At 38.2% G+C, this 15687-nt stretch overlaps 1 protein-coding gene across 13 annotated transcripts in view; it reads left to right on the top strand.

The window, feature by feature from the left end:
• The window catches only part of Camk2d (calcium/calmodulin dependent protein kinase II delta), a 250842-nt gene that overhangs the window by 160052 nt on the left and 75103 nt on the right, over positions 1-15687 (top strand). For 8 of the 13 annotated variants that reach the window (XM_075981432.1, XM_075981445.1, XM_075981439.1 and 5 more), the window contains exons 5-6: positions 8673-8738; positions 15075-15147. In XM_075981432.1, coding sequence (XP_075837547.1) covers positions 8673-8738; positions 15075-15147 — 139 coding nt within the window. The remainder of the gene's footprint in view (positions 1-8672; positions 8739-15074; positions 15148-15687) is intronic. The other 5 variants (XM_075981442.1, XM_075981438.1, XM_075981435.1 and 2 more) reach the window with 1 other exon arrangement.

The raw sequence follows: 15687 nt of genomic DNA, 5'->3' as shown, positions 1-15687 counted from the left end.
TTCTTGGTTTATTTCACATATAGTATATGCTGTGGGATGGGACAGTGGTCTGTGCCCTGTCACTTGTATTATTTTTAATAAAATGCTGATTGGCAATAGCCAGGCAGGCAGTATAGGCACGGCAACCAGGCAACGTGGTATCTTAAAGGCTATTGGCTGAAGGAGTCAAAGGAGCTCCCACAGCAAGTATAACTTTTAGACAGTGATGTTCTAGAACCCTCAAAATGGTGGGAGTAAGAAGGATTCTTCTCAATCTGTAGTTAAGTGACCAAAGGGGATAGGAGATGGGCCTTGTTGGTTGATTGGCTGCTCTCTTGGGACAGTGTACCAGGTACTCCTCAGCCTGTTAATGCTGGGAGAGCTACAAGAGAGCCATTGGTGTTTGTTTTCCTTATCCATCATGCCAAAGGGATGAGTATAAGGTGAGACACATGTGCTCACAGTTATGTGTACTTCCTTATAAACAGGACGAATATCTAACTTGGGATTTGCCAGGCCATAAGGATTCTGACTTCAGAAACAGACCTATGCTTTAAATAATGTTCCTAAGAAACATTTGCAGTTGTTATTTTTCTCAGTCTCCTTGTGTTTTGTAATAGAATTCATAACCCAGTTCTCTATGCCGATCCATTAGCATGGCCAAATTCATATTTCCAGATACCATCTAGGAGCTTTGACAGCAATAGAATTAGTGTAAAAATTACTACTTTACAAATAATATTTGGGTATGTGTGTATATGTTTGATAGTAAATTACCAAAAATACTGATATTAGTAAATATTAGTGAATCTACTATATAACAATGTGGTATAAATATAAAAAGAATAGCAAACTGAATAGTATGTGCAGTTGACTTGGGTAGCTGAAGTAGGAAGTTGTGACTATAAATGTTCAGTTTGCCTTTATGGATCATCTAGATTAGAAACTAGTGAAGTTGTCGCCTCTACCTTCTCCTCTTCCTCCTTATTTTTGTGATATGTGTTTGTGTGTGTATGTGTATTTGCATGTATGTGGTGTTTGCATGCTCACATATGCATGTTCACCCATGCTGGTATTTGAAGGTCAAAGGTTGATGTTGGCTTTTTTTTCCCTCAATGTCTTTTTCGCCTTATTTCTTGAGACAGGCTTTCTCAATGGACTTAGTGCTGGGAGTTCCCTATTTTGTCTAGACTGGACAGCCTACAAGTCCCAGAGATCCTTCTGCCTCAACCCCTCCGTCCTGGGGTTACACGTGCATATTCCATGCCCGACTTTCTTTCTGTGAGTGCTGGGATTCACACTCAAGTCCTCATGCTTGTTCAGCAAGTCCTTTACTGGTCAACCATCTCCCCAGCTCTGTTCTTTTTCATATTGTCTCATGTTTTTAAATGGAAGATTATTGTTGTCCAATTTAGAGCCGAGACTGTACCAGACTCCTCAGGCAGATCCTTCACCTGGACAAAAATGTCTCCCTCATTTGAGTGTGAGAGGGGCTTCCACTTCAGGGCTAGACATCTGAAGGACCCCTGGGAGCTTGGTGCCCTGGATAGACTGTCAGTGTTTATTGATTTGGTTTTTATATTTTACATCATAACACACATGTGTTTTCATATCAACTGTTGAGTCTTCCTGCAAAGTATTGTTTATTTTTGTATCACTTCATTCATGTTCATGGGTCCAGCATGATTTGGATGAGTTGAGATAAATGGAGGATATATAGTTATAAGTCACAGGGTCCCTAGGAGGTAATATCTGAATAGATTGTCAAAAAAGTCTTGCTATACTCTGAGAAGACCTGGTCTACTTAGTCTTCAATGCATAATAGCCCTAAATTCAATACTAAGATTTTTATGAAGGTTTGTGAAAGCGTCTGTGAATGACTCACACCTTAGAGACACTTCACCTACACCACAGAAACACCCCCCAATACCCTTTGGTGTTGTTGTGGTGGTTATGTTTTTCCATGAGTGTCTTATCCTTATGCTTACGCACTGATCATGTTATTGACTGACCCAACTCCCTAGCCTAAACTAAGACCACTAATTTCCAAATTCTGTGTTCCCAGAGAAAGAACACTTTCCCTGCTTCCGTGAGCATCCTTGGGACCATAAAGAAATTCTGGGGCAAGGCTAGAGTTATATCTTGATGAGCTGGGGACACAGAACTAAATTATTCATGGAGCTATTTTTCTTTTTAATTTGTGTGTCACACATTTGGAAGTGCGAGAACAACTTCTGAAAGATGGTCCTCCCTAGCATGTGGGCTCCAGGCATTGAATTCAGACCATCAGTTTGATAGTAAATGGAGGCATTTATCAGCTGTGCCATCCCACTGGCCCACTAGTGGAACTCAATTAAAAGTGGATGGAGTTGTGTGTTAGCCCATTTGCTGATTCTGTTCCATGAGAAATGGTTCTTGGTAAGGCCTGGCTTAGAGGGCCTGTGTCTTAATTACATCATGTCCACTGTGATTCTTAGTCTGACTCAGCAGACTAAGGTCACTGAACCATACAATGATCAGTTAAAAAGAACTTGGGTCATTAAAGAACACCTTTGGCCTCTTAAAAAAGGTATATTTCATTAGTGTCAATTATGCATACGTGTGTCTGTGTAGGAGCATGTATACCCGAATGCAGGTGCCCTCAGAGGCTTGAGAAATCAGTGTCCCTGGAGCTACAGTTAGAAATGGCTGGGAGTTGACTAGCATAGGCCATGGGACCTGAACTCAGGTCCTCTGCTAGAGTGATATGTGTTCTTGACCTCTGAACCATGTCGCCATCTTGTCTCTGTTGCCTTCTTGATTTTCATCCACCCTACTTAACATCCATCATGAGCATTTATCTGGACACCCTCTGGTAACCTACTACCTTGGAGGTATTGTAGAATGCTGGGTATTCAAATGTGAAATAACTTGGCTGATCTTAGCTGGGAACGGTATTGGCTATGAAGCTAAAGAGAGCTATGTGTTTAAAACCTTCCCTCTTTGCTTGTGTGGGACTCACACACCTGCTCCTGCAGCTGCTGTAGTACAGGCTAGCACACCTGATTCTGGCCTTAGCTAGTGATATTGCATGATACATGTGGAAAATCTGATTGTTGACCAAGAACGTTGAAACTTTCTAAACACATGAAATAGGCCAAGTTTCAAAGAGTCATTGAGTATAAAAGTTTTCTCGCTCTCTGTATTGGGTCATACTAAAAGAGACATGGGTTCCATTCATTAAGAAATTAAATATAAGCAAAATACTTGTCTGATCCTGGTTTATTTTGCTCAAGAGGGTCTCCAATCCTATCCATTTTCCTGCAAATTACATAATTTCATTTTTATTTGTGACTGAATAATACTTGGTCATGTGTGCATGCGTGTGTCACACACACACATGTGCGAGTGTGTGTATGTGTGTTTCTCCATTATTCATCTCTTGACAGACATATAGACTGATTCCATGTCTTATTTATTGTGAATATTGTAGCATTAAACAAAGATGTGTGTGTGTGTGTTTGAGAGAGAGAGAGAGAGAGAGAGAGAGAGAGAGAGAGAGAGAGAGAGAGAGAGAGAGAGAGAGATTTTTATTCTTTTGGGTATATACCTAAGAATGAGCTAGCTACATTTTCATTTTCTCAGGAACTTCCATACTCATCAACACAATCACTGGACTAATTTACAATGTTCTTTTTATATTCCAAAATACTTCTTGAGAAGTACATTTACAAGGTATAATACATGGGACAATTGCCTTCAAGTAGAAACTGGTTTGGAGCCACATACAATGGTTTTTATGATAGCCATTCTAACTAGAATGAGATGGAATGTCAATGGAGGTGTGGCTGTGCATGGGCACAGATGTGCAAGGATGGGCCTGCATGCTTCTGACCAGAAGACAAACTCAAGTGGCCTAGAGAACAGCAAATAGGCCAGTGTCTCAAGTCCATCCCTCTCTGGCCTGTCTCTGCCTTCCAAGCTCTGAGATTATAAGTGGGTTCTTAGGATGGAAATCTTTTCCACATATTTGCAAGACAAACACCTTATCAACTGAGTCACCGAGCCAACTCCCCTGTTCTCCCTGTAACTTTATTTGCATTTCCTTCATGGCTAAAGGTATTATTTCTTGAACACATTTATTGTCCATTTGTCCTTCTTTTGAGAATTCCCTCATCAACTCAGTTTTTCATTCATTGATTGAATTATTTGTGTCTTAGGTGTTTGATTTACATATGCTGAATATTGATCCCTAGTCAGATGAATAGTTGATAGTTGCCACAAGTTTTCTCCCATTTGATGAGCTGCCTGTTAATCCCTGTTGTCAACTCTTGCTGTTATTATCTGAGATTTTTGCCTCTTATTCTGAAAGTTGTTGTCTTTCCCTGTATATGAAAGTGTTGTGGCTAATAGATTCAGAGTTTCAAGTCTAGCGTTAAGGACTTTGTTCCATTTTGTTTGGGTGGATCTTTATGCTGGTTAGGAGGTAGAGATCTCAACTTTCCAATCTCCTGAAGAGTCTTTCTCCTCTCTAGTGAATGGTTTGAGTGCTCCCACCAACAGTTAGAAAACTGCAGCTATGCGGCTCGTTTCTGAGCACTCTGTTTCATTCATTTGATCTACTACATGCTTGTGCCAGTACCCTGATGTTTAGTTACTATGACTCTGTAGTGTAATTTCAAGTCTAGTATTATGATACTTCTCACATTGCTTCTCCCCCCTTCAGGGTTATTTTTTTTTTCTATTTGAGGTCTTTTGTGCTTCCTTGTAAATGTTAGGGTTGTCTTGTCTCCTGCTGTGAAGAGTTTTGTAGAAATTTTAATTGCATTTAATCTATAGATAACTTTGAGTAATGAATATAACTGTTTTCACAATGGTAATTCCTCCAACCCATACACATGAGATGTCTTTCCGTCTTCTAGTGTCCTCTTCAATTGCTTTCTCAAGTGCTCTATAGTGTTAAGTGTAGAAATCTTTCATCTGTTTGGTTGAATTTATTTCTAGATAAGTTTGGAATGTTTGTAGCTTTTGTTGTTGTTTTCTGTTTGAATTATCTTTTCAGAGGGTAAGTCTATTATGAATGGGATTCTTTTCTTGATTTCATTCTTACTATATTTATTATTGGCATATAGAAAAAGTACTGGTTTCTGCCCATTGACTCTATTTTATAATCTGCAACTTTCAGTAAATGTTTATTAAGCTACCTCTAAAGGCTAGCCAGACACTATGTACAATGCTAAATTTACAATGTCTCCTTTCTATGTCTGCCTAAAAGATTCTTATTCCAATGTTTTACTGGACTTAGTCAACATCTTAGATCTTACCTTTCCTACTGAATCTCCTCAGACTTTGCTTCCTTTGCTCAGTGTTTCTTCAGAGGTTCTCAGGGGACCTTTGAGGTAACTGGGATTAGATGGGATTAACACATTGGTTACTACGATACTGTAGTGCTGCTGGCACTCAGTGTGGGGACTGGGCTGACAGTCTTGCCATGTTGGGAACAGACACATGAAATAAACTCTCATCAGCTTTAGTCTGACCACTGACTGTTCTCCAACTCTACTCACAGTCCAATGGGCTGATGTCTTCCCTATGCATAACTGGGCCCTGATGGTACTTCCTGTTTTCGAACTCCAGCCCAAGACTTCTGGCTTTCCCTCTACCACACTGGGAACCAGTTCTGATCTCCAACTCTGCTTTTTGGATCACTTTATCTTGTGGGACCCCACCTTGATCTATACCAACTGTCTAATCTTGTTGTCAAAGCCATATTATTCATGAAATGTTATAAGTCAAGATGAAAATACTTTTGATCATTTCTAGGGAAATATATAAACTAGAAACAAAAGAAAAATTAATTCTGAATAGTAATACAGCATGAATCAGAATCACTATAAATAATACAAATAGCAAATATTTATCTTTTTTATACACAGAACCTCCTATTTCAAGAAGTAAATTATCCTTTTCTCTGTAAGTCTTCATGTTTTTAAGATTTATAAACAGTTATTAGTGCTTCAAGCCTATAGTTGGTAGGCTTCAGATCATAGCAGAACTCTGGCATTATTTTATTCACAAATGTCTAATTGGTTAATTAATCTAGCAGTTTATTTATGGAACTGATTTAATTTGTGGCATTATGAAATCTTACATGTCTCCCTAAAAATTTTCCAAACTTCAATAGCTTAATTTAGTGCTTCATTAAACAGTAATGTGAATATGATAACAGTTTCTCTTTAGGACAGGACATTTCATTATAATTCCCTTGTTTTTCTTTTGTCGATGTTTGTCATGCATGATGCTGAAAGAATAATGTGGTTTCATTGAGAGAAAAATATTTTAAGTAGTGCAAAAGGAGTGTGGAAAATTGAGAAAGAATGCTGTCCAAGATATCTAACTCTAAGCTCTAAACTCGACATTAAAAGCTCAGCATCTGACAGAGGATATAATAATAATAGCAGTGGAGTGCACACACATAACATGGGCAGGGCGCTGGTCTAGTATCTATATCCCAACACCCCTCACAAACATTCTTCAGTTCTGAACAAACTATAACTGCTTAATGCTGCCACCAAAGATTACCAGGGTGTCAGCTCCTCTGACTCTTTAATATCCCCCCCTTAAGTACAGATCCCTTAATAAATAAAATCCATTGCAATACATATCCAACCTTAAGTGTATGATGATGCCATTACCCCATTTCCTAAGCCCATGCAATAGACTGACTTAGAGTAATTGGCACAGATAGTGTCCTTCTAACTCAATTAGTTGATTTGATTATTATTCAAATAGTTTTTAATTAAACAGGCATTTTGTGTTAATGCTGGAGGGTACTAATGTAACAAATATTGAACAGATTTTATTAACAGAAACAAACTTTTCAATTTGTTTGTGCTTCTTGTCTTTTTTCTTTTCCTTTCTGAACCCTGGGCTCCACACATGCTGAGCATGTGTCTCACCACTGCGCTATACTACCAGCTCCTAGATTTTCTAACGAGTGTTTAGTGAGCGCTTTAACCATCAAGTTGTAACATAGAGAGAAAAAATAGAAATAAAAGTATAATTATATTATCCTTGATCATAATGCAGGAAGAAAGTCCACAAAGTCTTACTTTACAACAGTAAAAGATTTGCGAAAAGTGCTTTGGTGTCTGATCATTTTATATGAATTTTATATAGGGCACATTTTAATTGCATTATTAAAGATTCTAGCAGAGAGAAAATAAGTATGTTAGTGAATTAAATTACATGTACCATTGTTTCAAGGGGAAAAAAGCAACATATAAATTCACGTAATCAATTTCCATATACTTTTTCTGTGAAAATGGTGGTTGGGAAAAAAAATAGGACTCATATTACAAGACTTTGAAGAATTCAGAATGCTGCGAAGAGGGGAGAAAGTTACTCAAGTGTTAGATACGCATACAGACTTAATGCCTTGTGTCTACAGTATTGGTGCTGCTACCCGGAGGGTACAGTCCTTCGGTGATGCCCCAGGCCAAGAGAACCAAGCAGGCAATGGAGAGAACAAAAGGAAGTGTATTACTAGGGCCTAAGCTGATGCACACGACTTGTTACCATCAGTCGATATCTTTCCAAAGGTTGTAAGCCCATGATTGACAGTGTCTTACTGGAAAGGCTGTGCTGGTTAGTGGCTGGGAGCCGAGCTGTGCAGTATGGGATCTGCTCCATGCTGGATGCTCTGTAGTCACTGGCTTCTATTTTATCAAGAATAAACCTGACTATCTCAATTGTGAAGCTTTATAAGCTAGCCTAAGGCGTTTTGCACCTTGTGACACACTCTGAAAAAAGATACTAGTTGCACAAATATAACTTACAACAAGGTACCGCCAAACTGAATCCTTCTCTTCAAACCCAAACACAACGTAATGGAGGAAGGACTAATGCATAAATATTATCAGAAGACCTGTCTCAACAGTAATAAATGAATTCATATTGATATGAGATAATGCTTTTTACTAGATAGATATTTTTACTGATTTTTAGCAAATACTAAGAATGATTTAGCCTTGAAAAGGCAGCTTGCCTTGTCTTCTCCACAATTTAAATGGGTGCACTTTGACGTGGAAATTTTACTGGTAAGAATTTTCCTTCTAGAATTAACCTACAACATGGAAATATGTATGTACACACATACACACATATAATAATATTTGTTGTATTAAACAGGAGAATCTATTTCCAATACTAAGAAATGCCCTTGATTCAACATAATACTATAAGTACGGTTTATTTATCAATGTTATATAATCTGCTACTTATTAGAAAATTATTTCTCTGTGCATCTTTCCAAAGGGAAAAAACCCTAAAGAGATAACAATTGTGGCCTTCAGGGTGTCTTTTACCCTATGTAGCAGTCATATTTATATCTTTTTTTTCATAAAATGTTGCTAGGGTATGCCATATATTATTGTTGGACCTCAAATGATATCTATGAAACTAAAATGAAAAATTTCTTAGAAACCCTTTTATGTAGAAGATTTTGCTGTATGTATTTTGAAATAAACTCTAGACCTATTGATAACACAAGTCTGAGTACTAGGAAACTAAATGCCATACTGTTTTAAAATAGTTTGGTTTAACTTAGTATTGAAAAATAATACAAGGAAAAAATTCTGTATGAACATTAGATACTTACTATGCCCAATTCTTTTCTTCTTTTTATTTGAAATGTGTTCCTCTTGTTATCCCAGAGTGACTGGAGGTGAACTCTTTGAAGACATAGTGGCGCGAGAGTACTACAGCGAAGCTGATGCCAGGTAAGTGGCTTGCTCTGAGCAAGATAACCTCACCCTTCCATCACCGACACTTGTTCTCTATACATATGTGGAGCTTTGAGTACATCATGACGCAGCCGTTATGAGAATCTCATATCCCCACCTTGGGTTCTCATTATGATGAGCCCTTCATCGGAGACGTTTCTCTCCTCTAAAGATTTCCAGAATGGCATTCAGAAAAAGGAAAAACTATAGTCTGTTTTAAATCTTATTTTTAATCAATTTCCACTTGAGCTTCCATGTTGTGATGGCTTAATAGCCACAGTAACTGTAGAGTGTGAGTGGAATAGAGTTTCTGTCACCACAGGAAGTTCCACAGTGCAGCACAGGTCCTGTCAGCAAAGAGAAAGAGACTGCAGACGGTCTCAGTAGCCCCTTTATGGTATATGCTAATAGTAATATTAGCATGTAAAGCTTTTGGAGGTTTCATTAGAACCTTTGGAATGCTGATGTGAAAAATCATCTATTTTTCTATTTCTGAGGATTCACAAGTAACTTCCTGAATTCATTAATTAGCAAAATTTTCGTGGAAATTTTATAAAAGGCCAGCATTTTATCTAATTTTAAGTTCGCTGGGTTGTTCAAAAATATTTTTGGAATAAAATAGCATTAATCTACTTACCTAGACATATTTAGACTTGGTGATGTTAATTTTCCTTCTGTATTCTATAATTTTTATTATGTTGAAAAACCTGATGAAGAACAAGTAACTTGCCATAACATAATTGATGCTATGAAAGTTCAATCATAGGCTGTCTGCCCCATCTCTACTGCTCTCCAGGTTTCCCCAAGTTGTAGGGAGCCTTAGTGATACCCAGCTGATTCTGAGTATCACATGGTATGTAAAAGCTCACCTTTCAACTAAGTGTGGTAGCTGTCTATCACCCTAGCTCTTTGGATATGGAGGCTGGAAGGTCAAGAATTCCAGGCCAGCATGCACTGTAGAGTTGAAACACTGCCTTAAACTAAAAACAGACATAAATAAATTACTTTCCAAAAAATCTCAGCTATCACTTTCTAATTTTTCTTGGGTTTTAGCCACTACATTTTCATGGCATAATACTAATGTTCATGGTATTCTGTACATCTGACTGTACATGACTACACTTTAATCTCTAGCCTTTGTGTTGCTGTCAAAGTCAAGTAGAAAATTCTGTTTGTGCTATGTTGATTAAATGCTTAGTTGCTTAATATACTCAAATCCTCATATTTATCCCCAGAAAAGGAACCTAGAGCAGTTCAAGAATAGCTATTTGCCCATTTGCCAAGCAGAACCAATAATTTTAATTAGAGAATCAATTGAAGAGAAGATTTGTAGCATGATTAGTAAAACCTGCAAGACAGAAACTGGGGTTCAACCTGAAGGTGAGGAAAACAGAACAGCCAATCAATGACTCCTACCTCTACCTCCATCCAAAATGGCGATCCTGCCTCCGAGAATCTCAGAATAAGACTGTGTGTGCAAGCTGTATCCTCTCTTTTACTTCTCTCTAGTGCTGGGATTAAAAGTATGCTTTGCTGCCACCGGCTTTCTATGCAAACTAGTGTGGCTACTGGGACTAGAGGTGTGTGCCACCACTGCCTGGTCTGTAAGGCTAATCAGTATGATTATTTTACTCTCTGGATTTCAGGGAAGCTTTATTTATTAAAATAAAAATGAAATATCACTACAAAGTTTAGCAATTAAGAGCACTTGCTGCTCTTGCAGAGGTTCAATGCTTGGTTTCCAGAGCCCACGTGGTGGCCTACAACCACCCCCTAACTCCACTTAACAGGGATTTGATGCCTTCTTCTGACCTCTGTGGCCACCAAGCACACATGTGCACATGCAGACAAACCTTCATACACATAAAATAAAGTAAATAAATCTAAAAAGTAAAAAGATCTCTAAAGGAAACTTTATCTTCTTTGCCTTTCTAAGTAAGAGAAACATGTTCTGTTTGAAAACTTGTGGTTGAAGTGAGCTAGAGACTATTATAGCTGTTGGCAAACAGTTTAGAAAGCAAGACAAAATCCACAGACTGGGCCACATCACATGTAGGTGTATATTAGCTGAGGAATTAATTATGGAATAATTCTATACCCAGATATAAGCACTAAGAGGCTATCTTTTCATATATTCAGGCTTTGTTTTCTCATTAGCCCTCAAGATCTTAGGCATGAAATCCACCCTCACTAATAAAGAGTAGTGAAATTAATTTAATATGAATCATTACTTCTTAATTTTGGCCATAAGCCAAGTAAGTCATTTTTATGGTTAGACAAAACAGAAATGTTCCAAAAAGACTATGTTGTGGATTTCAAATTATGAGATGAGAACCACACAGTTAAAAAAGTATGAGTAATAATCCAGGGAGCTATGCAGTTGACACCTCCAGTTTGAGTCTGTTTCAGTAGCCATATCAATAGGTTTGTTATCAAAAACTCACAACCATCATGGGCATTTTGGTGTATGTATTGTTAAAAATTAGACAGTGATTGCTTATTTTCAGTTCAGTAATTTCTGGCAGAGTACCATGATGTTGCACAGCAAGTGTAGTTTCCTGTAGAGTACCATGATCTTACACACCAAGTGTACTTTCCTGTAGAGTAAGTATCATGATGTTAACACATCAAGTGTAGTTTCCTGTAGGGTACCATGATCTTACACACCAAGTGTACTTTCCTGTAGAGTAAGTATCATGATGTTAACACATCAAGTGTAGTTTCCTGTAGGGTACCATGATCTTACACACCAAGTGTACTTTCCTGTAGAGTAAGTATCATGATGTTAACACATCAAGTGTAGTTTCCTGTAGGGTACCATGATCTTACACACCAAGTGTACTTTCCTGTAGAGTAAGTATCATGATGTTAACATATCAAGTGTAGTTTCCTGTAGGGTACCATGATCTTACACACCAAGTGTACTTTCCTGTAGAGTAAGTATCATGATGTTAACACATCAAGTGTAGTTTCCTGTAGGGTACCATGATCTTACACACCAAGTGTACTTTCCTGTAGAGTAAGTATCATGATGTTAACACATCAAGTGTAGTTTCCTGTAGGGTACCATGATCTTACACACCAAGTGTACTTTCCTGTAGAGTAAGTATCATGATGTTAACACATCAAGTGTAGTTTCCTGTAGGGTACCATGATCTTACACACCAAGTGTACTTTCCTGTAGAGTAAGTATCATGATGTTAACATATCAAGTGTAGTTTCCTGTAGGGTACCATGATCTTACACACCAAGTGTACTTTCCTGTAGAGTAAGTATCATGATGTTAACATATCAAGTGTAGTTTCCTGTAGGGTACCATGATCTTACACACCAAGTGTACTTTCCTGTAGAGTAAGTATCATGATGTTAACACATCAAGTGTAGTTTCCTGTAGGGTACCATGATCTTACACACCAAGTGTACTTTCCTGTAGAGTAAGTATCATGATGTTAACACATCAAGTGTAGTTTCCTGTAGGGTACCATGATCTTACACACCAAGTGTACTTTCCTGTAGAGTAAGTATCATGATGTTAACACATCAAGTGTAGTTTCCTGTAGGGTACCATGATCTTACACACCAAGTGTACTTTCCTGTAGAGTAAGTATCATGATGTTAACACATCAAGTGTAGTTTCCTGTAGGGTACCATGATCTTACACACCAAGTGTACTTTCCTGTAGAGTAAGTATCATGATGTTAACACATCAAGTGTAGTTTCCTGTAGGGTACCATGATCTTACACACCAAGTGTACTTTCCTGTAGAGTAAGTATCATGATGTTAACACATCAAGTGTAGTTTCCTGTAGGGTACCATGATCTTACACACCAAGTGTACTTTCCTGTAGAGTAAGTATCATGATGTTAACACATCAAGTGTAGTTTCCTGTAGGGTACCATGATCTTACACACCAAGTGTACTTTCCTGTAGAGTAAGTATCATGATGTTAACACATCAAGTGTAGTTTCCTGTAGGGTACCATGATCTTACACACCAAGTGTACTTTCCTGTAGAGTAAGTATCATGATGTTAACACATCAAGTGTAGTTTCCTGTAGGGTACCATGATCTTACACACCAAGTGTACTTTCCTGTAGAGTAAGTATCATGATGTTAACACATCAAGTGTAGTTTCCTGTAGGGTACCATGATCTTACACACCAAGTGTACTTTCCTGTAGAGTAAGTATCATGATGTTAACACATCAAGTGTAGTTTCCTGTAGGGTACCATGATCTTACACACCAAGTGTACTTTCCTGTAGAGTAAGTATCATGATGTTAACACATCAAGTGTAGTTTCCTGTAGGGTACCATGATCTTACACACCAAGTGTACTTTCCTGTAGAGTAAGTATCATGATGTTAACACATCAAGTGTAGTTTCCTGTAGGGTACCATGATCTTACACACCAAGTGTACTTTCCTGTAGAGTAAGTATCATGATGTTAACACATCAAGTGTAGTTTCCTGTAGGGTACCATGATCTTACACACCAAGTGTACTTTCCTGTAGAGTAAGTATCATGATGTTAACACATCAAGTGTAGTTTCCTGTAGGGTACCATGATCTTACACACCAAGTGTACTTTCCTGTAGAGTAAGTATCATGATGTTAACACATCAAGTGTAGTTTCCTGTAGGGTACCATGATCTTACACACCAAGTGTACTTTCCTGTAGAGTAAGTATCATGATGTTAACACATCAAGTGTAGTTTCCTGTAGAGTAAGTATCATGATGTTAACACATCAAGTGTAGTTTCCTGTAGGGTACCATGATCTTACACACCAAGTGTACTTTCCTGTAGAGTAAGTATCATGATGTTAACACATCAAGTGTAGTTTCCTGTAGGGTACCATGATCTTACACACCAAGTGTACTTTCCTGTAGAGTAAGTATCATGATGTTAACACACCAAGTGTACTTTCCTGTAGAGTAAGTATCATGATGTTAACACATCAAGTGTAGTTTCCTGTAGGGTACCATGATGTTACACACCAAGTGTACTTTCCTGTAGAGTAAGTATCATGATGTTAACACATCAAGTGTAGTTTCCTGTAGGGTACCATGATCTTACACACCAAGTGTACTTTCCTGTAGAGTAAGTATCATGATGTTAACACATCAAGTGTAGTTTCCTGTAGGGTACCATGATCTTACACACCAAGTGTACTTTCCTGTAGAGTAAGTATCATGATGTTAACATATCAAGTGTAGTTTCCTGTAGGGTACCATGATGTTACACACCAAGTGTACTTTCCTGTAGAATAAGTACAATGGTTTTTGTTGCGCACCAAGTGTCCTGTAGAGTATCATGATGTTACGCACCAAGTGACCGAAAATGTCTTTATCAGGTTATGTACTTTTCTAGTGATTCAGGGAATGTGCCTTTGTTTGTACTCAGGTTTGAACTGCACCATAAATACGCACAAGACTTGTCAGTATGTGTTCTGCCTTGTTGTGTGTCAGATGGCAGCTTGTCGGGGTCTTGCTGCTGACAGTCAAAAATTTTCTTCTCTCTAATTTAATTAGCCATTAATTTGGTATCAGTAAGCTTCTAATAAGAATAGCATTAATGGTGCAATTTAACATGATAATAAGTTAAACTTCCTTTGCTAAAAGGTATAGAAATGGACTTAGCAAATTACCTGTCCCCAGGGGATTGTAAGCTTATTTGAAAGCATCTTAGCCCTTCCCTGGACTCTTCTTACTGTGAAAGGGGTTTATTTTATGTCATGGGTCAACTCTCGATCTCCCCCAGCCCCTCCCTGTCCTCTTGGAGCTTGTCCTTATGTTCTTATTCCTGTGTAACACAGGAGACACCCCTTCTAAATCACTGGTACATGTGTCTCTTCCTTTGAAATCCCTGCTTCACCTACCACTTCATCTGTGTTTACCCTCTTGTTTCAACATATTTAATTGTGACCTCAGATCTTAAACAGTTTAGATTGTGTATGACAAACACAATGAGATTTTTATATCTCTAGATAATCTTCCCAGGACATTTTGGGAATTAAACATCAAATTTTCTTCCTGAATATGGAGATCCAGACTTCTATAACAGATGACTTAATCTGTAGACTAACAAGAAGAAACACAGCTTAAATTGTTTTGTCTGAATATGTCACAAATTCTATGTTGGATGTCATTTTAGTAAAGATCAGAATTAGCTTTCTGCAGCATTATTTATTCCCAGTGTAAAGCTAAGAAGTGTGAATAAATATAATTTTGTCCGTTTGTTTCGTTTCGTTTGAACCTTCATTTTATTTTGTATCCAATGTGATTATGTGCCTTTAAAATGTTCTCCCTTCCATTCTGCCCTTGTATCTTTGCAGTCATTGTATACAACAGATTCTAGAGAGTGTAAATCATTGTCACCTAAATGGCATAGTTCACAGGGACCTGAAGGTCAGTATATGGAGTCCATAAATCTGAATCAAAGAAGTTTCTTTGGTTTTGTTTTTTTCCTGGGGGGAAAGGGCAGAGGTGGGGGGTATCGAAAATGGTGTTGAAAATGCCTTTCCCAACTTGTTCTTGAAATGGATAATGAAATGACGATGCATGATGCCTCTTCAGTTTGCTCATCTACAGGCTAAATATACATCATAGCAGGAAGGGAAGAGCAGCACCAATACAACCTGCTACGTTTCCAAGCAACAAATTCCCAGAGTTGGTTTGAGGGCAGGCTTTCCTGAACTGTCCAGCACTGGCCTGGAATGACCTTGGCCTGTGATGTATGTCTGCCTGTAGATTCAAAACACCACTTCTGTTCTGAGACCACGGGTTGCTGAAGCAGGACAACTGGGTACACACTGCTCACTTGAGCCTGACGAACCCTAGGCACGGGGTGACAACGGCCAGCCTGACGATTGTCAACAACTCACTGTGTGTCCTCATTTAAACCTAATGGTTCCTTGTGTGCTAACAGGATAGTTTTTCAAAGAAGGA

Source organism: Microtus pennsylvanicus, chromosome 7 (assembly GCF_037038515.1).
Source record: "Microtus pennsylvanicus isolate mMicPen1 chromosome 7, mMicPen1.hap1, whole genome shotgun sequence".
Classification (NCBI taxonomy): Eukaryota; Metazoa; Chordata; class Mammalia; order Rodentia; family Cricetidae; genus Microtus; species Microtus pennsylvanicus.
This window is presented reverse-complemented; position numbering and strand designations above follow the sequence as displayed.